The 26181-nt window shown below is 41.3% G+C and overlaps 2 protein-coding genes and 1 long non-coding RNA gene across 3 annotated transcripts in view; 2 read left to right on the top strand and 1 right to left on the bottom strand.

Moving 5' to 3' along the window:
- The window catches only part of UBAC2 (UBA domain containing 2), a 90219-nt gene extending 70770 nt beyond the window's left edge, over window positions 1–19449 (bottom strand). Inside the window, exons 1-4 of the mRNA XM_065740830.1 lie at window positions 19371–19449; window positions 11409–11536; window positions 6800–6919; window positions 6270–6376 (exon numbers count right to left, since the gene is read on the bottom strand). Coding sequence (XP_065596902.1) covers window positions 6270–6376; window positions 6800–6919; window positions 11409–11536; window positions 19371–19401 — 386 coding nt within the window. The 5' untranslated portion in view covers window positions 19402–19449. The remainder of the gene's footprint in view (window positions 1–6269; window positions 6377–6799; window positions 6920–11408; window positions 11537–19370) is intronic.
- On the top strand, window positions 841–5086 carry GPR18 (G protein-coupled receptor 18). The gene is given in 3 exon segments (XM_065740754.1): window positions 841–915; window positions 3785–3794; window positions 3797–5086. Coding segments are annotated over 3 exon segments (1047 nt in total). The 5' UTR covers window positions 841–873; the 3' UTR covers window positions 4792–5086.
- LOC136051401 (uncharacterized) lies at window positions 19420–25202 on the top strand. Its single transcript, XR_010622465.1, has 3 exons — window positions 19420–19494; window positions 23573–23705; window positions 24906–25202. It is a non-coding gene; the product is annotated as an uncharacterized LOC136051401 (long non-coding RNA).
- Window positions 25203–26181: the final 979 nt, after the last annotated feature.

Genomic DNA, 26181 nt, shown 5'->3' with positions numbered 1-26181 from the left:
TCTTCTTTTGACTGACTCTTGACCCCTAGCTATTAGCCACTGAGAATATTCCCATCCCACCACACCTGTTTGTTGTGACACAGCTGATAGACTTTATTCCATTTCAATAATGGCTAAACACTCTTTACAAAGCCTTTTGCTGCAGAGCTGTAAAACAGGAAATCTATTATTTTTCAGACAGCAAGGCATTGCTGCTGTGTTAGTAAATTATGGTCAGTGCAGATATAAACCAAGCAATGTCTTCAAGTGAATCAAACTTCTCATTTCAAACACAGTGAGCTCCTGTCACTTTCAGGCTGACTACTACCCCAGCCAATTAAAATAAAATGGGGGTTTCCATGAAAATGACTGCAGTCTACAGAGAACTCTTTAGCATTGTGCTTGTTAGTAACTTTTCATAACCAAGATGTCTATTCTTGCCCTTACCCTTGTGTATACATATCAACCTAAAGTGGGCTTCCCTCTTACAATAGAATCATAGAATGGTTTGGGTTGGAAGGGACCTTTAAGATCCTCTTCTTCCAACCCACTGCTATAGGCAGGGATACCTCCCTCTAGAGCAGGTTGCTCACAGCCCCATCCAGCCTGGCTTTTATCACAAACAATTAAAAATGTATTTTAAAATTATAGTACAATTACCCAGTTTGGCCACACTGGAAATATTAGAAAAGGTATGAAAACTATCAGGTCTCAGACACTGCAAGTTAACTTGTACGTGTACGAAATACTAACAAGACACTTTCAAGTATGACCAATAGCAAGCTCAAAACTAACTAAATTGCGTCACTGCTTCCTGCCAGTGAAGAGCTATTTTATAGCATAGTGAGGCTGAGCAGAGAAGAGGAAGTCTAAAGCTTCTACAGATGAGGGGCTATGAAACAAGCATCTCAGCAGACACTTTGTACTGCACAAAAGGTAAGTCGCAAACCATTACATTGCATCAGTAAAGTAACTTGGATGTTTATCTGCAGTGCTATGATTTACGCAGGTGTATATTCTGGGAGTAATGAACTGAAATGTAATTCTTTATTGCACTTAACACCTTCAAACTATGAGCAGCATTCTCTAAATAATGTTCAAAGCAAAATGAATGTGTTTATATAAAATATAGTCCTGTAATCATTGTTGCTCAGGATTTTTTTTACAATGAATTTAAAAATATGTAATAACTAAAACAGTAAGCATGTTAAATAAAGAAAAAAAAATCCTTGTGCTCATTAAATGAAAAACAGAACAGTCTTGTTGCTTGGTTTCTCTATGATCCACTGAAGGCCATGTCCTTCCTGATGAAATGTGAGGAACTGTAAGGGATAGAAAAAGGGGAAAAAAAAAAGCAGGGGGAGAACTGAGGGTTTGGGAAGACAGATACACAGAAAAACCTTTAAATGGTATTGCTGTTTCCTAACACATAGTAAAACTCAAAAGGAAAATAATGAATTCTAGTTTTGTCCTGAAAACCTCTGTTCTTGCTCATGGCATCTAGATAGTAAGTAACAAGAATTGTGAAGCCTAAGAACTTCAGCCAAAATTTAGGTTTAGATTGGGTATAAGGAAGAAGTTATTTACAATGAGGGTGGTAAGGCACTGGAACAGGCTGCCCAGGGAGGCAGTGGATGTCCCGTCCTTACAGATGGGGCTCTGAGCGACCTGATCTATCTATGCATGTCCATGTTCACTGCAGGGAAGTTGGAATAGATAACATTTAAGGGTCTTTTTCAACTCAAATGATTCTATGATTCTAAACACTTTTATAAACAAAAATAATGAAATGCTCCTGTCATGAAAGATAGCAACTCAAGCAAAACTGTCCAACCAGAGGTACATGAAGACCTACTTGGGCTGAGCTGTGAGATGTCAACCTGAAATCCAGGCAGACGAGTACCAATAGGAGAAAAACACAAAAATCACTGAATCACTGTACTTATGTATAAACACAGAGGGGTATTTTATTTTTCCCCCAAACATAATTGATTCTTAACTATATAAATGTATAAATAACATTCACCTGTAAAAATTGAATTCTTCTACCTGTTTTATATGTTAGTACTCAGTTTCCAAATTGGTCAGGATCTGGATATAGGTAGTAATGACAGAGTCATAAACAACCATCAGCGATAGGAAATACTAGGGAAAAAATTGATATTTTTTTAAATTAAAGCTTAAGAAGACTTTGATTTCATAGTTTTAAGAATATTTTCAACATTAAACATCAGCATGACTATACACAGTCACAGAACTTTGCTGAAAAAACTGTTTTGAAATAAGGATTCTGAATCATTTCCAACAATGCAAAAAGAACTTACTTAAATGTGTGGGATTTTTTCTTGCAATATGTGGACAAATTTATGTAACAGTAATAAAACTGGGACAGTACAATAAATATTACTTCAAATGTGCTACAAGCACGTGCTACAGTATTTTCTGTCACGCATATGCCATCTACCCAAAATAGACACTGGTTCAATCCGATAGGTGAAGTTCCTAAACCACTGTATAAAGTGCCTTGTAAGCATTGCAATGAAGGCATAAAATAGTGGAGCAGTATTAAAGAATTTTTACTTTAACACATTCTCCACTTCGGAGTATAAGCATATAGGAACTCTGCATTCCCCACCTCTTGAGAAAGTTCTGCTGCCTCAGGACAAGGGGGAATGGTTTTATACTGAAAGTGGGGAGATTTAGGTTAGATGTTAGGAGGAGATTCTTTACTCAAAGGATGATTAAGTGGATGGGCACTCCATCTCTGTAGGCACTCAAGGCCAGGTTGGACTGGGCTCTGGGCAGCCTGAGCTAGTTGGTAGCAGCCCTACTCATGGCATGGGGTTGGGGCTTTGACATCTCTCCCAACCCACACCATTCTGTGATTCTATGAAATTACGCTGCTGGAGTTATTTAAGTGCTTGTCACAAATAGGAGGAACAGTCAAACAGCTAACTCACTCTTTCCTCCTCCTCCTCAGAAAGTTGCCACAGGGTTGGGTAAAAGGCCAAACCAGAGGAGCTCCCCCACATGAAGTCAGAGTGCAAAAAAACAGAGAACCAGGAAAGAGGGGGAAGGTTGGGCTCACAAAGACACCCCTGCAAGTATCAGGTAACATCTGGCTTCCTCAAGTGGCTCCAGAATAAGACAGTGGACAATCTTATCAGTTGAATCTGCACAGTGAAATCTGAGATTTCAGACTCTCAGCTGAAAGAAGGAACAGTGGATGGTTCTCTCTGAAGCTCTGGGAATAAAGACTTCATTCACCCTACAGAGTTATTAAGATAGATTTTTAATGTCTCTTATGAGCAACAGCATGCACATACCTGTTCTTTTGGGATCTATGAAGTTCCAACACAATTAAAATGTAAAGTAAATACTTCACTTAGCATATCCAAATGTCACTACATGCCATGCTCACTTATTTGTATAACTAGTTACTCATTTTTTCAACAGGGACAACTTGAAGAAATATTTTCTTTAGAAAATAGTTATTTTACTCCAATTACAGCTGTTTCTATCTAATTATCAGCTACTGGAACACACTCAAAAATAGTTGAGCAATCCTGAGTTTCTCATTCCTCTTAAGCAATTCCATATTTAGTTAATAGAGCTTATCAAAACTACTTAAGTTTGACAGGACATGTATCTTTTTCATGGCACAGTATGCATTCGTAGTCAGAGAAAGCAATAAAAGTAGCATATTTTTTCCCACTATACAATCCCATTCTACAGAAATTCTTCTTTGTTTTTTAAAGAAAGATTTTACTTGAAGGAGAATAATTTTTATGCCATCTATTTTCAGGGTTTTAATGGGGTGCAACAACTATTCCTAAAACCAATTACAGTATGATGCCTGAGAATCACTACCCTGAAGAATACAGGATTTCATCACTGGTCTTCTACAGTTTTGTATTCACAGTAGGACTGTTAGTGAATGCCACGGCACTATGGGTTTTCAGCTGCACTACCAAGAAGAGAACCACTATAACTATATACATGATGAATGTAGCATTACTTGACATAACTTTTATACTTTCTTTGCCTTTTCGGATAATCTACCATGGCAAAGAAACATGGCCTTTTGGAGATGCATTCTGTCGGATTATCAGCGCTTTCACTGTATTTTATCCAGCCATTGCTCTGTGGTTGCTTGCTTTCATAAGTGTAGACAGATTTATGGCTATTGTCCAGCCCAAACATGTCAAAGAACTGAAAAATACAAAAAAAGCTCTGCTGGCTTGTACAGGAATCTGGATAATGACCCTTGCAACAACTTCCCCACTTCTCTTTCTACGCTCTGATCCAGACAAAGCCTTCAATTTCACCACCTGCATGAAAATGCTCGATATCATCCATTTAAAGGAAGTAAATATGTTGAACTTTTCTCGCTTGATATTTTTCTTTTTGATTCCCTTGATTATCATGATGGGGTGCTACCTAGTCATTATTTACAATTTTATCCATGGCAAGACTTCCAAATTGAAGCCTAAGGCCAAGGAGAGATCCATAAGAATCATAGTTACTTTGATTGCTCAGGTACTTGTCTGCTTTGTACCCTTCCACATTTGCTTTGCCCTCATGATGTTGAATGAAGGTACAAGTTACAATCCGTGGGCAGCCTTTACCACCTTCCTCATGAACCTCAGTACCTGCTTGGACGTTATACTGTACTATATTGTTTCTAAACAATTTCAGGCTAGAGTCATCAGTGTCATCCTTTATCGCAATTACCTCCGAAGCGTGCGCAGGAAGAGTTTTCGAACTGCAAGTGTAAGATCACTCAACAATATCAACAGCGAAATGATATGAAAAAGGAATAAAAACATTAGAGGAATTCTCTAATGTAAATATGTGATTATCCTTCTAAATTCCAGCATTTTGGCTACATTGGCAAACGTTCCATACCCAGAAGTAACAGATGTTCGTTGTGCTGTAACTGTGAGAGATGTACAATGATAATGCTCAACAGCCTTTGTAAATCTGACATGAACTAGAACTTCGTATCGGTGTTAAAACTGCCCACCCCTTTTGTCACCTTAACAAATTGTAACTACTGCCAAACAAGAAATAACCATTAGTGTAATAAAGCACTAACACTGAAAAACTGTGATGCAAGGTATCATATATTAATTGTTTATATTTGCACAGTCCAACAATCCTAAACTACTGTATAACCTACACTTCTAAAATCAGCTTCATTCTCTTCCGACCAATGCCAGTATGACTTAAAAGAGAATATACAAATATTTCACCTAAAAATTTATTTGACGCAGATTTCTTTCTAACAGCTTATGCAGTCATAGAAAAAAAGTCAAAAGCGTAGTAGCTGAAGTGCTCATTAGCTCACTGTGTGCTATGCACACTTATTACGCTCCACACTTGCATGAAGTATCTTTTTACACAGATGAAAATGCTAACTTTGTTTGGATACTCTAACAGCTTATGTGCACCTAGCAGCTGCGTGACCCAGCACAAAAACATTGAAGTGTTACTCAAGCTTCAAACTCCTTTTGAACACTCACACATCACAAGGAATGTAGTCTTGTAACAATAAAACACAGGCTTTATCTTTGTTACTAGCTCAGCCTTTTGAAGTCTTGCCTCAAGGGCTTCTATTAATAGCTAAGAGCACATGACATATGGAAACTCAAATCTACATGAGGCTGATGTCCCTTAGCCACAAAGGCTCTGCAAGCTCTATGGTTCGACCCTAACAAATACATCTCCTATTATTAATGGTAGAGACGTCAAACACAGGTAACACAAAACTCAATCACTAAGTACCTTAAAGCTTTACGAACTTTAAATGCAAGCTCTAAACATGCTCAACTTCTTGAAATACACACATATGAAATATCAGATAACTGCCCATGCATTTAAAGACGTACATAAAGATATGAATTAGAGCTAAGCTATCTTTGGCATTTAAGGAAGAAATCAGGACCAACCTGATTTCAGTTACAGGTTTATTGACTACAACAAAAATAAACATGGTGTTAATTTGTGCACTGCAAGCCACTTCTCAGTCATGCTGACAACAGATCTGGTGCTAACAGAATGGAAAGTCATTGTCAAACAGATAAATTTTAAGTACCTTGACCCCAGATCACAATTAGCAAATGAGTGTTAGAAAATACAATATTTATACCACAAACATTTACACTGAAGTTCAAAAGAGGATTATACTTAATTTCAAAAGTTACATGAAGAAAGGCTTTTAAATTCAAATACACAAAATTTCCCTTAAAACCATATCTATAATAACCAATCCACTAGGAGCTACTTACAAACCAGAAGGCAAGCTGTTGATGGTGATGCCAAATACATACTGAGCAGCTTCTACCAGGAGAAAATCAAACAAAGCTGACAGCGTCCAAGCACCCAGTAAAAAGGACTAGAAAGAAAAAGGTTAACTTGAATTAATTCAATACTTTAAAAATTAGACTTGAATATACATCAATAAATAAGAAAATCACTAGTTCAATCAAGATAAATGTAACATTTCATGCAGCATAAACTGAGATGTAAATGTTTAGATACAGAAGAATGAAAAAGAGTTTGATTTGTTACCAAAAATAAATTCTGTTGGTGTAGTAACTTTCAGCTGATAGAGATGCAAACTCAGAATAATTCATTGACTGCAAGATGAATTTAAATTCTGATTTACGGAAATCCAATTCACTTCAAAACTCTTTAATGTATATTTCTATATGGAATATAAGTAATACAAATGGCAATATTAATCCAAGACTATAAGATTCAAAACAGTGTAGAAAGCAATTTCTGATAAAAGGAAAACAGCAACTCCAAAACTTACTGAAAATTTTCTGCTGCCATATCTTCTTTCAAATATTCTAAAGTTGTAAATGAGCAGACTGCTGCAGAATGTATCTTTCAGATCGAGGCATATTGCTCTCCCACACACAAGTCTCCAAATCTAGAAGGTTAAAAATAGTTACGTTAAGTCTCCCTACCTTCACAGAAATTCTTCAGAGGATTTGTGCTCAAGAGTGAAGGAATATGACTGAAGTCAGACAGCAAGAAGGCAGTACAGCATTTAAAGAGGGATATAAAGAACTAGAATGCTATAGACATCTTAAAAAGTCTGTTTAAAAATATTTTCAAACAAGAAGTCTATCTGCTAGAACAGATCTACAATTTAAATCAAGTGAGTTACAATTTTCATTATCCTAGTTCGGATTTACAAATAAAAACTGAAACACCAGAGTTATTAAAAATACACAAACAAATCAAATGACCTCCAGAGATCACGTAATCCAATGTACTGCTTGAAGTAGGTTTAATCAGTTGAGTCTACTTGAAACTTTGTCCAGTCAAGACTTGAACACTCACAAGAGTGGAAGCTCCACAACTTCCCTGACAACTTGTTGCAGTACCTGGCCAATCTCACAGCTCAGAAAAATAAACCAATTATTTTTATCTAGGCAGAATTTCCCAAGTTCCAACTTGTGTTTGTTACCTCTTGTTCTAACCAAAGTGCACTTCCAAGCAGAGTCCAGCTCCTGTATAGTTTTATATCAGGTACTTTGCAGACAGGATTATGGTATTTCCTCTCTTCCTTCTTTTCTTAAGGCTGGGCACACCAAGTTCTCTCAGTCTTTCCTTGTATATCACATGCTCCAACACTCTGTCCTTCTTGGTGGACCCACTTCAGTGCGTTCCTGTGTTTCCTGCACTGATGATCCCAGAACTGTGTACTTGTGAGACCACAACTGGAGTGCTGTGCCAGCTAGCAGGGAAGTCTGGATCTGCTGCCACACTCTCACTAACACAGCCCAGGAACTGGTTGGTATTCTTCTTACTACTGTTTATCCTGTTGTCCACCAAGATCTGTAGGTCTCCTCTACAGAGCTTCCCAAGCACTTGCTCTCCAGCCTGCACTTTTACTGTCTGGAGTTATTCTATCCCAGAAGTAGGACTTTCTACTTCACGAAGTTCCCAATTCTTCTCAACAGCAGCCTTGTCTTCCAGCATATTGTCCATACCCCACAACTGGGGTCACCCACTAACTTGCTGAGATTTCAGTTCATCCCATCATCCAGGTGGTTAATGAAGACACTTAACTACAGGTTCCAGTACTGAGCCCTGAGGAGCCCTGTACTACATGCCAGGGGGACTTTGCACCAATGATCACAGCACCAATTTTCCACCAATCTATTAATCCAATTATTCAGTACATACCTCACCCATTTGGCTTCAAGGACACAATGGGAGACAGAATTAAAAGCCTTGCTTAAAGTCATGGTGTACAAAATCCATTAATTTCTCCTTATTTATAGTACCACTTGCCTCATACAAAGAAAGTAATCATTTTGTCAGGCACTGTTTCATAGAAACAGAGAATAGTAGAGGTGAGACGGTCCAGTTCAACATACTTCTTCAAAGCAAAGTCAGCTAGAAGGGGGATGTTAACTGGCCATCTCCAGACTGGTTTTGAATACTTTGAAGGATAGAGACTATGCAACTTGTTTGGGAAACCTCTTCCTCCATTCTATCAGATCCTGTAAAATAGATTTCCCTTTGAAATACAACAAATTTCACTTACTTAATGCCCATCACCTCTTGTTACATAAATAAACAGCACTGAGAAGAGTCTGGCACCCTCATCATGATCCCTCCTTCTCCCATTAGGTATTTACACATATTGGAAATTCCACCCTAAGCCTTTTCTTCTTCAGGCTAAGCAATCCCAGCCCCTTCTTGTAAGTCAAATGATCCAGTCTCCTGACTATGCCCAGTGTACCCAGTTATATCTTATAATCACAAATCTAGAACAAGAAACAGCACTCTAGATATGTCTTCACCAGGGCTGAGAAGAAGGGAATGAGAGTCCCACTCAAACTCCTCCTGATGGATATTATACACTGTAGGTTTCCTCCAAGTTTGCTCTCCTGCAGTCCAGGTTTGCAGTTGTGCAACTTACCTTATTCTCTCCTCTCAGGACCCTGAATTCCATCATCTCATGGTCACTGCAACCAAGGCTGCACCTGTTCTTCACATCCCCAGTCAGATCTTCATTGGTTTTAAGAAAGAGATCTAGCCAAAAACATCTTCCCTCATCACTTCATTGCATATCTGTGATAGGAATTCGTTGCCAGTGCACTTAAGAAACTTCATGGATTGTTTACACCCTACTGTACTGCCCCCCTTAGCTATGTATCAGGATAGTTGAAGCACTCTGCGAGAACGGGACTGACAACAAAAGGCTTCTCTCAACTGTCTGAAGACCTCATCTACTTCATTATCAGATGGTTTGTAGCAAAGACCACAAACAAAGTTGCCTGTACTGGTCTGCCCACTAATCCTGACCCACAAATTCCCATCTTCCACATCATCTGTCCCAAGACAAAGTTCTGTGCAGTCCCACTCATCTTTTGCACAAAGGGCAATTCCCCTCCTTGCCTGCCTGGCCTGTTCTTCCTAAGGAGCCTGAATCTGCCTGTTGCAGCACTCCTGTCACACCACCAGGACTCCAATGAGATTACGGTGCATTAAAGGCATATGACCTTTAATTACTCTTATTTGTTCTGCATGCTGCACACATTAGCATAAACACACTTCAGAAAGGCACTTCAGTTGTGTTGACTTCCCAGAAAATGTATGAGTGCTCCACATAATGCTGTCCTGTAGATACCATTTATTTAAGTACTGAGTTTTATTGATCTCCACATGGAACATCAGCCAAAGACAGCAGTTGGAAGCTTTGACAAGCCTCAATATTTTTCTCATCATGTCTCAAATGTGAGCCTCTAGCAAGCAGTACAACTCCCTAGACAACAAGCCAGGATAGCAGACACAGGCCTCTGTTCCCACACAAGAGACAACCATCTACTACCTTCCCTTGTCATTTCCTCCTGGTGCTGTTGCATAATAATACTCAATCAGCTTGGCTGCTTCACTAGATGATCTCTCAGCCATGCATCTGCTACAGGGGCTCTGATTCTAATAGGCAGATGTAAATCTGAAGGTAGAGTAAACTTAGAGCAACCATCCTGGTGCCAAGCTTTCAACTTTTGCTATCATGGGTACCTTCATTTCCCAATCAGACAAGCTGAGATGATCTGATCTTCCTTTGGTACAGCTAGGTGTTAAGGCTCTTTAGGCTGCAGATCTAGGAGAAGATCTGGTCAACCTCTTTCTCATCACCATGGATGCAGTGCAGTTGAGCTGCTCTTTATTTCACCTAGCCTAAAAAATACATCGATCTAGAGTAAGAAGATCCTAATTTTATGCACAGCTTCTTCATTGCTCTTCAGTGGAAACAAAGGTCTTCTAGTTCTCAACAATATATGCTTCGCCTTCCAAATCAAAAACACCCTCAAACTACATGCTTTATTTCTTATGCTCTGTATCAGCTGTAACAATTTCCAAAATTACTGTTTGGCCACTGGAAAGACTTTATTCCATTTAATGTGACTCTGAGGATGAATGTACTCTAAGACAAACTTTCTTTCAGTGTTCTTATTTGAATATTAGCACCAGGTTATTAGGAAAAATAGGTTATTTTCTCTCTGATCTTGGAGACACACGATTACTTATTATATAGCTTACTATGCCAATAAAAAAAAACAGTAATTTTAGGAGAGAAAAATATCACAAATTCCCCAAAGCATCACAATAAAAATACCATAGCTTCTAAACACAGCTACTGACTTTTTGCAGCAGCGCAGGTAAGTGGAAAGAGAAGACTTTTCTAAAAGCAAACTTCAGAAAAAAGCCTCCAAACTCACAAAATTTCCTTGTAATGCAGCTTGTACTTGAGAAGAAAGATCACTGAGTGCAACAACATGCAGAATCACTAGCTAGGTCTCTCATTTTTAAGGCTTGTAGATGAGAAACAGCAGTTGTCTTCAACAGGAAAATCTCAGTTTCTCACAATTCACTATAGCTGAAGTTACAGTGTGAAATTTATGTTCTCTGTTGTTATAATGAATAGTAGGTTGTCAAGAGTAGCTGATCAAAATAGCCCTCTTCAGCCTCCAAAAAAAAACCAAAACAACCCAACAACCAGAAAAAACAACAACAAAAAAACCTAAGTACAAAAGAATATTGACATTCAAATCAAAATACTTCCATTATTACATGGGTTGAGTCACACTTCACTCACAGCAAGCTTCCCAACTATCAGTGGCTGCAAGGAGAGATGACACAAACAATCATTTCCCAGACAAAAGAAAGAAGTGAAAGGCTTATGTTGACAGTTTCAGATCAGTTTTTCTCACTTCAAACAAAAAGCAGGTAATGGTCTGCTACCTCTGCGGCCTACTGGGGTGACTTCAAAGCTAAGAACAAGCTGGTCTACAGCAGTAAACAAAGGTAAAGAACCACAGGAGAAAAGAAAGGAAGAAGTGCACAGAAGAGAGTAATTTGCAGTCTCTTTCCATGGAAAATTAACTGATCCTTACCTGAAAATCTTCTTTTATAGCTTGTAGGTTATATGCAAAGAACTTCTGGTAATGTTGGAAGAGCAGAGTCAACAGAATCGAGATGGCACTTGGGACTAATAACAGACCCTTCGACAAAGGTGCTTTATCTTAAAGACAGAAAACAAACAAACAGATGAACACTTTAGAGGAAAATCTCTTCCATTTAAGAAGTGACATATTTATTCAGATCATTAGAAAACAATAGTGCATTGTCTCAGTTTTTATCTGATCAACTTCTCTCGCAAATAGAAGCCAAGCAAGTCTTTGGAGATACTAATGACAAATAAATATACATCAGACATTCTTGGTGTAGCTGCTGCAAAAAAAAACAGGTATCTGATACAGCCATTCAAGCCAATACAAAATCTCTGAAAAACCATTCTTAGCATTTTCCCTTTTTCACAGATGCAATTTTTATCAGTTTTACTTCTTTCCCAGCATCCCAGTTATAGCTGTCCATAGATCAGTAGGTTCTGTGCCGCTTTTTACGGGGTATTATCTCGAAACATGTAGCTCTGCTGTCACCACTCTTAGATAACAAAAGGAATAACATGATTACTTTAAAACTTCTAAAGGGAAGTAAAGAATGGGAGCTGAGGAAGAACAGAACTGCATTAGAAGTGTAACACAGTAATCACTTAGCTTATCCAGGTAAGCCACCATAAATGATTCAGTCAACATCTGCCACATACCAGAGGACTGAGCTGCAAGAAAAGGAAGATGGTAAGAGCCACCAAAGCTAACATTTTAATCATAGCACAATCTCACTACCATCAAAAATAGGCTATTACTGAGTAATTTAAGCTGGATTCTCATCCAAGTGTTAACTGATGGTTTCAAGAACTTTCTGTTATCTGTCTGCAGCCCACACCACCTTGAGATCTTCAGTCTTCCAACACCAGGTAAGAGAAACATCTTCCTATGTGTGTCATAATATCTAATTGTTCTTGTGACTATTATTTCAGATCCCAGTCATACTTCCGAGTTCATCATTTACAGACTCACTTTCCTTACTCCATTTAAATAATCAATGCCTTTGAAGTACTATCCTTTTGGAGAAACTAGGCAGTGACTTGGAACAACTCAGGCTGTTACTACAAACAGATTTTCTTTGTGAATTTTATCAGGAGGATGGCGAGTCTGGTCATTGATTTTCAGTTTTTTAATGTAGGAAAATTATCCACCTTTCAATTTACTCTCTACCCACTTTTTTTTTTCTCTCTCTAATATTGTGGTCTTTTATAATCTTCAGATGTCCTTTTTTCATTATTCATTCATCTGATTTACTTTAATGCTTAACAAAAGAAAGAAAGAAAAAAGCCAGCGTTCCACTTGCAAACTTAACTTGATAGTACTTCTTAATGTGAAAAGGCCAGTTTTATAACCAGAATACATCAGAAAGTTGAAAGCAAAGACTGATCAGACCCATTAGAGTAGTCACAATGGTAGACATTCCTGAACCAGTCTGATAACACTTAGCATTTTACTAGATACATTTATATTATTGAATGCACTTAAATACATCCCACAAGAACTCGTTAATTCTATAATGATGTATACATAACAATCCTGTTACCATAAGAAACACAATAAGCTAATCATTAGATATCCCTCCATAGCTTTATATTCCTACACAGGTTTTATATCTGTTTTTAGATTTCACTGTAATTTTCCATGCCTTTATATTGTTATTACAATCATAGAATCCCCAAGGCTGGAAAAGACCTTCAAGACCATCCACTCCAACCATCCACCTACTACCAGTATTTCCTACTAAACCATGTCCCTCAGTACAACATCTAAACATTACTTGAACACCTCCAGGGATGGTGACTCCACCAGCTCCCTGGGCAGCCCATTCCAGTGCTTAACATTACTTTACAATTAATACAAAATTACAATACTTTATCATATCAAGTTCCTTTCTAATTTTCAGGTGTTCAAAAATCACCCACAGAAACCTATCCAAAAATGCAAACATGCCTCTTTATCACAATCCCTTTTAGCTTTCAGATGATACACTTTAAACCCTATTACAGAGGATAATATTTAACTTCTAGGCTCATCACCAAGTGAAAAACCACATAAGTAACCAAGCCATTAATGTGACAATCCCCCACAGGGAAAGTCACATGAGTAACAGAAACTTCTATTCTCAAGCCTCTCAAAATGTCATCCTGCTTGAGAAGTGTATTCCTGTCCAGTTAAATGAAGAAAGATAACTGTTTCAGATAAACAACATAACTTCCAAAATATTTTTTTTCCCCAAGTGATTCTGGGTATAAGCCAGTAGTTTGCTTTACCATACAGCACCATATAGATCCTCACGAGGACTGCTGCTGTGAGGTCACCAATGAGAAAACATCCCTACTGCTGTGCAGTACCATCTGCCTCTACCTGTAAGACCAAAAATGGCTCAAGGAGCACGACGCTGCACAACTAGGCAATCTGACATCAAATTATTAATGCCTTAATTAGAATGGAAAGGTAGCACTTAGGAAACAAAATTCTGGTCTGATAGATCTGCAACACCATGCAAATGTGTCCTGCCAGCCCACCCAGTATTGGTGTCTACAGGCAACACTAACAAACATGCACATGGAGGAAAACACACAGTGCTTCTGTGTCACATAGAGAACATAGAATGAAAGAATAAACTCTCACTTTGACAGTGAAAAGCTAAAATGCATCAAATATTATCTTCAAAGAACCTGGAATACATTTGCAATCCCAAAATACTGTTTAAGTGACAATTCATCCAAGCAACAGGCAGTAACAGCATTGATGCTGCAACAGACAGATCCAGATATCATAAAGCGAACAGAGCAATTTTGTAAGACCAGCGAAGCATGTCAGTACTATCATGAAGAGCATAAAAACATTTCTCACTGCAGATCTGTGCTTCTCTCTGGTGCACTGGAGAAGTCCCCCCCAAAATCACCTACATAATCTCCCAGGCAAGCATCACAGCCTACCACTTTCCTGGCTGCCAGTACCACTTTCAAAGGACAGAACTGAGGAACAGAGGTGTCCCTGAAGACTTTCAAGGTGAGGCTGGATCAGGCCCTGGGCAACCTGATCTAGCTGTGGTGTCCCTGTTCATGGCAGGGGAGCTGGACTGTATGGCCTTCAGGGATCCCTTCCAACCCTAAGGATTCTATGATCTGTCACAGGGAGGAGGCTGACTGCACAAGCTGTTGCAGATTCAGAAGCCACCACTGTATGAAGAAGGTTGAGAGCTGCGGTAATAGTAACAGCTAGAGTTTTTGAAATGCTTTTCTGTTCCCTGTCTGTTCAGCACTCATTGCTGAGGAGATGCAGCAGCTGAGTTTACCAAAAGAGGCAGCAAGACTAAGCTGGTGCTCCAGAATGGCTTTTCAGGGAACAACTTAACTCCTTAGACCGCTATTCTGAGCTCAAGACTCAAGTGCTGACTTGTGCGAGAACCTTGCTGCCCCTCCAGTTGATGGGCAGTGGCCGCAGAAGCTCAGGTTAGCTGAGGACATTTCTCTGCCAATCCCAAGTGAACACACACTGAAGCTGCAGAAGAAACATGATGATGTGTAACAGCTTTTTAAACTGTCATCTGGAAATTCTCCAAGCCAGCTGTTTGAGGCAGCCACATCATTTCCATACATACTGCTGGGGGCTGCAACAATGGCATGAAATACACATGAACTATCCGTTAATGACTATACACAAGAAACGTGAGTTTTTCAAATCGTAATCTGAATGCGCAGTTCCTCCCATATCAAATGCATTGGAGGGGTCTATAGTTTGTGGAGACTACGGCTGTCATTCAGGTATCCATCCACTGCACTGCATGATGTGAACAAGAACCAGCAGCAGGCCCAATTGCCTAAAGTGGCATTGCAAAATGGTTTTCAAGGACTCTTACTTTTCTCCCTTCAGATGCAAGTCTGCTAGCACATCAGACAGAAGTACCACTTCTACTATGACCAGTTCATTTTGAGTAATTGGAAGTTTATCCTTTACTGCAATGGTCGTTGAAACCCACTATCATTATAATGATTATTATAAATTATAATTATATTATATATATCATTATAATCATTATTATAAATTCATATCCAAATATTTTAAGTGTTTACTAGACACCACGTGCTTCTGGGAAACTGGAGTAATCATACCAGATCTGAGGAGTAAAGCCTATCACAGAACTTTAGGGATTGGAGGGGACCTCTAGCGACCATGGAGTCCAACCCCCTGCCAAAGCAGCTCCCTAGCTCAGGTTGCACAGGTAGGCGTCCAGGTGGGTCTTGGACATCTCCAGAGATGGAGACTCCACCACCTCTCTGTGCAGCTGTGCCAGTGCTCCGTCACTGCACTGTGAAGAAGCTCCCACACACATTTGTGCAGAACTTCTTATGCTTCAGTTTGTGGCTGAACAGCAGCTGAGAGCAAATCAGAGCATGCCACAGAGGGAGGACAAGAGATACTGACACGTGTAATACTGTTGGAGGAATGTGGAAGATGTCCCAAGGCGGAACACCAGCTCTGAAGCCTGAACTCTGCCAAGTGATCACTTTTTAGCTTAGTTGATCCAGTTTAATTATTTTTCCAGTGCTTCATCCTTTGGAATAGAACATGCAACACAAGAAGATCCTGCAAAAATACTGAAGTTATTGTTGCCAGCAAGAATTATATGACTGAATGAAATATCCTGCCCCCAGGCACACAGCACAGGAAGGGGACATTCTGCTCAGACTGCCACGTCAAGGTGTACTCTGGTGGTTAACCATCATGATATCTGCAAGTGAATGCAATGCAGATACTCACAAGAGTATCACTACAGAAATGGATTCTCACCAGAAGCTTATGAACTTAGTGCAGAACCTTAATACACATATGCTTAACATGACAAGAAAAATCCAGCCTGCACTCCTGGTTTACTCTTACGCTCCACAAAACCAAAGGATTTCAGTCCTGCAGCAGAAACACATTTGCCAGGAAGAAAGTCAGAAAAAAAAACAACTGTGACCACATTTTAAATCTGTTTTTACAAGACATTGGTAGGACTGTAATCAAAACTGTAACCTATACACTTGCTGTCAAGAAGCAGTTGGTTTTTGCCTAGGTCACAAACTACAGCAGATTAAAAAAAAAAAGAAAAGAAAATATGATTTAAATGGAACATTTGGAAAAAAAATAGAAAGTGAAACAGTGCTTAACTAGTTGAGCAGTCTCTTCTTCCTCCCAGCCACAGAGCACACTACTCCACAACTATTAATATACAGTGCTAGAGACATCAGGTACACCACGGTGCTGCAGAGATCCCCAAGGCGGTCTGAAATTAGCTAGCTCTGTGGCAGAAGTGCAACAGCCACATTTTTGTAGCATGCAATGACTGGCTAATTGAGCTCCTGTGGCTGCACCATTCCCAGGACTCAAGCTCATGTTTTGAACTATGTTGCACTCTAGCATGCTGTTGTACAAGCTAAATTTTTTTCCCAGACAGGACTATTCTGCCTAAAACTGTCATGCACACAAGCCTGACATACTCAATACATACTTCATTTTTCCATCAGTCACACCACAGGACATCAGCTTATGTATCTTAACTATTTTTCCCAATGCCTGCACACAGCACATTTCAGTTACACAAGCTGAGGAGCACATTACTGTGCTCCTGCCTTGGGGATAATTCAATCAACTGAGCATTGCACCACAAGGTTCACAGAGAGGTAAATGTCTAAGTTGCATTAGAGGAAACCCTTACATCTAAGTTCAAGGTCACCAACCACTAGACCAGGCTGCCCAACCCTGCCTTGAATGTCTCCAGGGATGGGGCATCCACAGCCTCTCAGGGCAACCAGTGCATCATCCCTCTCTGAGTGAAAAACCTCCTCCTAACATCTAACTTAAATCTCCCCTGGCTTAGTTTAAAACCATTCCCTCTTCTCCTATCATTATTAACCCATGTAAACAATCATTCCCCCTCCTGCTTATACACCCCCTTCAATTAGTGGAAGACCACAGTGAGGCCTCCCTGGAGCCCTCTCTTCTCCAAGCTGAACAAGCCCAGTGCCCTCAACCTTTCCTCACAGGAGAGGTGCTCCAGCCCTCTGATCATTTCAGTGGCCCTCCTCTGGACCAGTTTCTTGTGCTGGGGGCCCCAGGACTCAGTACTGCAGTTGGAGCCTCCCAAGTGCTGAGGTGGACAATAACCTCCCTCTCCCTGCTGGCCACCCCTTTTCTAATGCAGCCCATGATATAGTCAACCCTCCAGGCTGCAAGTGCCCACTGGTGACTCACATTCAGCTTCTCATCCACCAGGACCCCCAAGTCCTTCTCCACAGGGTTGTTCTCCAGGAGTTCTTCCCCCCAGTCTGTATAAATACCTGGGATTGCCCAGGCCCAAGTGCAGCACCTTGCACTTGGTTTTGTTGAACCTCATTAGGTTCACATGGGCTCACTTCTCCAGCCTGTCCAGGTCCCTCTGGATGGCTTCTCTTCCCTCCGATGTATTGACTATGCTGCTCAGCTTGGTGTCATCCACAAACTTGCTGAGGATGCACTTGATTCCACTGTCTATGTCACTGATGAAGCACCGGTCCCAAGACTGACCCTTGGGGGACACTACTCATGACCAGCCTCCACCCAGACACAGAACCTTTGATCGCAACCCTTTAGCTGTGACCAGCCACCCAGTTCTGAATCCACTGAACAGTTCATCCTTCAAATCCATACCTCTCCAACTTAGAGAGAAGGATGTCGTGAGGAGCTGTCAAAGACTTTGCAGAAGTCCAGATAGATGACATCTGTCACCCTTCCCTGTCCATGGATGCCGTCACTCCATCATAGAAGGCCACCAGATTGGTCAGGCAAGACCTGGCCCTGGTGGAGCCATGCTTGCTGTCTCAGATCACCTTTGGTTTTTTTATGGGTTTTTTAGGTTTTTTATGACAATGATTCTGAATTTGAACTGAATACAACATAATTATTAAACTGCTTCTCTCATGGCAACACAAACTATTAAACTCATTCTTGTGTCTTTGTTAACATTTCTGGTGTCTGCAGTAGTCCACAGTTACTTATTTTGGTTTATTCCCAAAATTAGCAAAGTAAATAATAAACAAAGACTTCAAAGAACAAAGATAATAACATCAGAGTCCAAGATGCTATCGACCTTTATTAGATCATCACCAGATGGAGTAAAAAGCTTAAAGCCAGCTGCAACTGCTGCCACTAGGAGTCAACCGTTATTCTCCCATCTCTGTCAGATGAGGATTAAACACTTTTTACAAGAACCAATGAACTTCAGATGAGTTAAAGAACTATTTAAGCCCCAGTAAAAAGTTTCAGAATAAAAAAGTTCTTTAAAAAGGGCTAAACCAGTACAGAATTGCTCCTAGAAAACTGTCACTGGCACCGCTGTTGGAACACTCTGCATAAGGAGCCCATTCAGACTCGCCTTACCAACACCCAGTGGAGCTCTGGGGTCACTGGTTGTTAGTGTTGGTATTGCTAAGGACGAGAATTCAGCTGGAAGGAGTGCCAAGGCAACGGGACAGAATGCAGTAACCACTGGCGCTTCTGGCATGTCAGAAGGCGCTAAAACCCTTCCTGTGAGAGAGATAAAACCAACACAACTAGGTCAAACCAAGAGCCGGGTTGTTGTACCCGGGGTGAGCTCGTTAGGAGCGCACTTCGTACCAGCTTCTTGTGACAGAAACCAAGGAGGTTGAGCTCCGCACACTGCACCAGCAGAGCGGCATCTCCGCGGAGCCCCGCGTCCCTGCGCGGACGTCTGTGACCACGGCAGCTCGCGGCGCTACCGGACCCCGCCCCGCAGGGCCCCCGTGGCTCAGGCAGCACCCGCCGCGGCAGGCGGATCTCGGCCCCGGCGCCGCCGAAGAGAAACGGCCCGGCCCGGCCCGACCCCAGCCGCCGCCCCGGCCCCTTCCTCCCGGTACTCACAGAGCCCATTGGAGCCGGTGCTGGTGAACATGGCGGCGGCCCGGAGGGGCCCTGCCGCGGCGGGCGCCGCTGGCGGAACCCCCGGAGGCCGGACAAACCCCGCGGAGGGCCTGGGGACGCGCGGGTAAGGCGGCCGCGATGGGCCAAACGCCGCCGCCGGCGAGCGGGCAGCGCCCCCTACCGGGCCCGCCGGGTGCGGGTGAGGGCAGCCGGGAGGGGGCGCGCTGTAGCGGGCGTCGTGTTGGGACCGGGGAGGCGGGGTGCACCACCGGGAGGTATGTGTTCAGGACAACACCGTGGATGAGATTTTCGCAGTACGGCCGTCACACAGCACCGAGTGGTTTAGGCTGGATGGGAACTCAGAGCCCACGCAGCACCAACCCCGTGCCGTGGGCAAGGCTGTCACCCAGCAGTTCAGGCTGACCAGGGCCTGGAGGCCTTGAGCCCCTCCAGGGATAGGGCACCATGGCTCTCTGGGCAGCTGTACCAGCTCCCTTGTCTTATTCACTACAATCCCTGACAAAGAGTCCCTCCCCAGCTTTCCTGTAGGCCCCCTCAGGTACTGGAAGGCTGCAGTGAGCTCTCCCCAGAGCTGGGCTTCCCACTATAAAAAAGACAGGGATCTCTAGGAAAGAGTCCAGCGCAGGGCCACAAAGATGGTGAATGTAAGGCCTGGAGGATCTCCCCTATGAAGAAAGGCCAAGTGAACTGGGTCTCTTTAGCCTTGAGAAAAGAAGACTGAGAGGGAACCTGATCCAGGTTTATAAATATCTGAGGTGTGGGGGACAAAGTGGCGAGGCCAGACTCTTTTCAGCAGTGTGTGGAGACAGGACAAGGGGGAACGGACAGAAACTGCAGCACAGGAGGTTCTGCATGAATGTGCACAAGAACTTCTTTACGGTGAGGGTGACGGAGCAGTGGCACAGCTGCACAGGGGGGTTGTGGAGTCTCCTTCTCTGGAGATATTCAAGACCCGCCTGGACGCCTACCTGTGCTACCTGGTGTAGGGAACCTGCTTTGGCAGGGGGGTTGGACTCAATGATCTCTTGAGGTCCTTTCCAACCCCTGTGATTCTATGATTCTATGATTCTATGATGATTTCTTCTCCAGGCTGAACTAGCCCTCAACCTGTCAGCTCTGGAGAGGTGCTCCAGCCCTCTGATCATCCTCATGGTTTTCCTCTGGACCTGCTCCAACAGCTCCATGTCCTTCTAGTGACGGGAGACCCAGAGCTTTGCCCTTCTCTCAATGCATCTTCCATTTAGTGAAGGGGGGGATATACGGTAACCAGAACAGGCAAAGTGCACAGGTTTAATTAACCTGCAGACATTGGGCAGATTCAGAAGGCACGTATAGGCCAGACCACAAGCAGCAGCAGGGGACATCTTGAGGCCACAGCAGAAGACAGCCCTGTTCACAGCTGCTCATCACCACTCCTGTCAGAGTGCAGAGTCAACACATTCCAGGCATGGGGGAGGTCAGGCAGTGCTAGACTGATACTATGTATGTTCATCCACTTATTTCTATCTCATTACTTGCATCTTTCTAAAGATGAAATAAATTTGAAATCAGTGGTTACTTTGAGGGCACCTCAGTCTCTGTACATTTTGGTGATGCCTGGCTCATCCCAGGAGCCCAAAGCGTGTCTACACAACAGCCATGTGCACGTGCTCATTACAGCTAACAGAGGCACAGTCTGTACATTCAGTGGTGACTGGAGAGTGTTTCAGATGATCAGAGGAATGTGTCTGTTTTGGAATTAAATGAACTACTCCCTAGAGGCCAGCCATTATTGATCAGAGAGCCTCTAACTGTAACAGTGTGTTATAAGCCTTGCTTGTATATAGGTATCAACATTTAAGGTAGGATGAGGCAAAATCCACCCTCAATTGCATTCAAATGTGGTATAATGAGGTAGAAACTACTGGGGCACCAAACTTTGGTGAAATGTTCAAGTCCACACAGAAACCAGAGTTTACTGGAATAAGTTAAACAAAGCATTTGGAAGGAGGTAGATAGCACTCTGCTCTGTGTCACAGATGTAAGTATCAGGAAGAAAGAGGACGATGTCTGTGAACTTAGAACTGAGATCCTGAAGGTCTCATTATTTAGCCTCAGCTTTGATGATTTCCCTTGTTTTATGTTCCCATATCATGTCATATTAGAGAGATTCTGCTCTGCAACATTCAGCACTGGTATTGGATGGAGGTCAGTCATTAAACATCCAAGAGTCTTAAATACATATTCTGCTGAATAAGGATCAATTTGGGCAAACGCTGAAGTTCTCTTTTGAAAGCAGCTCTGTGGACTTGCTATCACAGATACTGAATGAGTAGGAAGCAGTAGTGCAGCATTGTACCATAACACATACATGCAGATCTGTCAATACTGCTGAGATACTGGGAGCTAGCTCTGGATTTCTGTGCTATTTTATTTAAGTCTACAAATATACTACTGAGTCTATAAAGTAGCTAAGGATCTAGCATCTGATATCTCTGTTTCAAAAGAAAAATTGAGTTATTTTTTCTGAGATTAGATCAGATGAGATGCATAATGTGTTTCTGAGAAAACTATGTACCCAGTGCTAATAATTCTACTTTCACGTACCAATTGAATGGTACAGGATATGTAGCTTTTGCCTTCAGACTCAGTGTCAGTCAGAGACTTCATTAAAGAAGAGAGCTTTCCTGATAGCTTGTCATAAGAATTATGTAAATGATTTGCATTATCTAAATATGAAGTGTTGTCCACTTCGGAGTTAAATGAAATCATCAGTCCTTGTGCTTGCCTTGGAACATATCCCAGAATAGGAAAGCTAGCACTTATCTGCTAATCTACTCAGAACAAGCTTAGAAGGCTTTGACACTGCTCAAATGTCAGCTTAAATAACTGCATTTGTTTTTCACATCTAGTTAGCGAGGTCAGTTTGGTATGTTCAAAATAAACTTATTTAGATATCGTGCTCAAAGAAAAAAAGAAAAAAATCCCAGGAGACCAGAAATTCTATTTTTCTTTTCTAATATGATTTGTTCTCTTTCTTCTTTGAACTTGCAGTGTTTTTAAACTAACTCTTAATTACTAATTAATCTCCAAGAGTCAGGTGCTCCCCTGCCATGAAGAATGAAGGATAGTGGCAGAGTAGAACAGGATGGAAATGTAACACCTCACTCAGGAATCTGCTGTCTTAACTCAGTGCTATCAGGATTCTGCAGATTCAAGTGAGATGGTCCCTCGTGTCCGAGGTTTCTGTGGCTTTCACAGTATAGCACCTGCAGCTATTACAGCTCCTGGAAATATTCACAGATGCCTGGAAATAAGTTAATGTTAGACTTAATGATTTCAATAACTTCTTCACTAACTAACAGTTCCCAACCCTTATCTTCAGCCGCAGAAGAAAGTAAAGAAGAAAGCCGTGCTCCATACATACTCTGCAGAGGAGATGTGAGAGGAGGTGGATGGAAAGAAGGCAGAGAGATTCAGTGGGCTGAAATCAACCTAATAGATCCTATGCCTTTCCAGGACTGCATAATTTCTCACTCCCTTGGAAATGAATAATGTTTTGTAGCACAGCAGACCTGCCTGTCCTCTTGAACTGTAGTGGGTTCGTTCTATTACACTGACTGTTTTTTTACTACAGATTGAAGATATGGAATATTTTCTAGATGAGTTTTGTCCATGCAAAGCTTAGAATTAGTGTGAGGAGAATTTGAGTGGCTAAAGGAGAAACTTTTAGGTGTTCAGGAGCATGCAAAGTAAAGGCAAGAATATTGTTTTTTGTTTCCTTTGATATTGGCAATTGACTGCATCACACTATTACGAACAATTTAGAGAGTGCTCAAATGTTTTCTACCTGTTAGGGATTTAGCCATAACAGTGAGATGTTCTGCAAAATTTCTAATACAGCGATAAACTCGAACTCCATATTGATGTATAGTAATATGTGAGTAACTGTTCTTTCAATAACTCAAACATCACCTTCCTGTTTTTCCAGCTAGAACCTCAGAATGGGATGCAGTCATAGTACAGCGTGTTTAAGGGACTGGCTTACTTGGAGCAGAGCCAAGTCACCAGCTGGTGGTCACTAGCAGCCACAACCTCCCACTCCTTGCATTGCTCACTTCCATCCCCAGCCACTTTCCAACAATTATCCCTATTTTGTCCCAGCAAATCACCAGAAATATGTTGTATCTGCTTCCTCCTAGGTTTATGCTGTGCCTTCCAAATGTGTATGAGAGAAGAAGAGCACTGCATGCAGCACCAAGCATTTGATCAGCACAGGAGCCAGGTTTTTTATTTCAAAGAAGGTTAGGATCCTGTGAAAAAGAAGAGCATACGGTAGCTAGTATAACCTGGAACTAGGTCCTAATGCAAACATATTAAAAAAGAATTAGGCAAATTGATTCTGATATTTCTTAATTGATTACATTGATCTCAGCTTTCATATTTACTGTTGTATGTTAGTGTTTTATTTAACTTAGGCGAGACTTCATTCTTGTATTGCAAATACACTTTTCCAACTCTCTTTGGCTGAGCAGCTCGCTGGATTTTAGCTCACTCAACTGAAGGGCATTAATTTGCTACAAGGAAAATTGGGAAAAATCAGTAAGCATCAGTGAAATGGTGAGGTATAAGCATAGTGCATAAGAGACTCAATTGAGTAATCCATTAGAAGGGCAAAATATTATGGGTAGCATTGTACAGCATACAAAATATGAAGTATAGCAACATACTTGGCATATCTATACCCCATAATGCACACTAGAGTTCACGCACATTTAATTTATGCCAAATTGTACCTTTGTGATCTGGAGTATGATGCTTAATTACTCCAAACAACTAATGGGGATTTAAGTCTTTAAAATGCAGAAAGCAACTTATATCAGGATGAGAGGGAATGGCCACAAGTTGCACCGGGGAAGATTTAGATTAGACCTGAGGAAGCATTTCTTTTCTGAAAGAGTGATCAGGCACTGGAATGGCCTGCCTAGGGAGGTGGTTGAGGCACCATCCCTAGCGCTGTTCAAGAAGCGTTTAGATGAGGTGCTAAAGGATTTAATTTAGTAGTTGGGTTGAGATAGTGATAGGAGGATGGTTGGACTAGATGATCTTATAGGTCCTTTCCAACCTTATGAACTTATGAACTTATATTGCTGCATGCTAGTGTGGCTGTGTTGAAATTGACTGTTAATGAAAATTGGATTTTAAAACCCAAACATTTAGAGGAGTATTTTTTAAGGATTTTTTTCCCCTCCCTGATACCTATCAATATTTCCCAGACATCCTCCTCCTCCTCTTGCTTCACATTACAGTGCTGTGTTTCACCACATGGTGTAAAGGTTATTAATCTCCCATGTTTACACTCAGAGGCAAATCTGTGTTTAAGAGAACACGTGGCCACCCACACCATGATGTTATCAGGCCGGTGGCTTAACACTAGTAATAGAGCCAAAGAGTTCTTCTCCCCGGTAGCATTACTTTGTATGCATTAAACTTCAATTTGCACATGAAGGGATAATGCAGTCTTTTTTCCCTCAGCTATAATTACCCATATCAAAGGATACTTGTGTTCATGTGATTTCATTGGAATACAATGGTCCCTCAGAAGAACTTGTAAGAAGTTAAAGAATGTCCACCCCAGAAATGTACTTGCATGATATTTGCAATAGAAGTCAGTATGCCTCCAGGAAATAGGCATTCCTTGAGTTTTTTTTCTTTTTTTTTTCTCCTCTAAAAATTTTAATGATGCCCAAATTTGATGCAAAAGAAATCTGTATCATATGAAAGTATAACATTTTGCCCACCACTCTTCTTGAAAGATGAACTGTTGTAAAAACAAAAGCAAAACAAAACAAAACAAAAAAAAAAAACAGTTCATTGACAAATCACATTTAAATTCAGCAGAGCTATTATAAACACAGTTACAATTCTTCTTTCTGCTATTTTACACTTGTTCTGGCATGGACCTTTTTCTGCTTCCTGCTACAAACCCATTGTAGCTAGTAAGATGTCTAAAACTGGGGATTAGATCTGGTCTAATATAGAAGTAATTAAATGCAAAAAATAGTCTGAGGTGGAGGTGTGACCACAAAGAACTCTGCTGCTGGGGAGGCAGCTGCAGCAGGCATCACCTCTGGGCACAGCAGGCCTTCCTGGTGTGGAGGGGCTTCCTAGGTCTGCTCTCAGCACATGGCCATCTGGGGCTTTTTCTCTTCTCCATGAGACCTCACCCCACACCACGAGGGGGAGATGATGCTATTTTCTACTTACTATCCACTAAAAAATAATAAAAAAAAAAAGGAAGGTGGTTTTACAGTGAGCTACAGTGAAAGGATTTACCAGGATGTTAAACTGGAGAAACAGGTGCTGAATTTCAAGCCATCATGATACTGGAAGCAAAAATCCCCAACGTCTGGGCAGTGAAGGCTTGCAGACTTGTCAGTGTGCTGCCTGTGGCCTGCCCACAGAGCCTTGGTTTCACAACTCGGCTCTTGGAAGACACTCGTAAGACTACTGGACAAGACACTTTGATTCATTTTATATGAGAGAGTATATTGAGAAGAAAATGTTTTCAGCTGTGACTTTGATCCCCACATTCAGTGCAGTTCTGTCCTCTGCAATAACATGGTTGGGATCTCAGTGGCTACTGATTTCAACATATTATCCAGTCATTGTGAGTGAGAACCTGTGTGTTTGTATGTGCAAGAAAAGCAGCTTGGGGGCTGTGTGGGCAAAAATTAATCCTTGCCTCGGAGGCTGTACTTGGAAGTCATACAAAGCCCAGAAGATGTGCTTCCTTGTGGGTAAACTATTT

Source organism: Cyrtonyx montezumae, unplaced genomic scaffold (genome assembly GCF_038088225.1).
Source record: "Cyrtonyx montezumae isolate F1298 unplaced genomic scaffold, pur_monq_1.0 scaffold_3, whole genome shotgun sequence".
Classification (NCBI taxonomy): domain Eukaryota; kingdom Metazoa; phylum Chordata; class Aves; order Galliformes; family Odontophoridae; genus Cyrtonyx; species Cyrtonyx montezumae.
The sequence above is the reverse complement of the archived record's forward strand: the minus strand, read 5'-3'. Positions and strand labels throughout refer to the sequence as shown.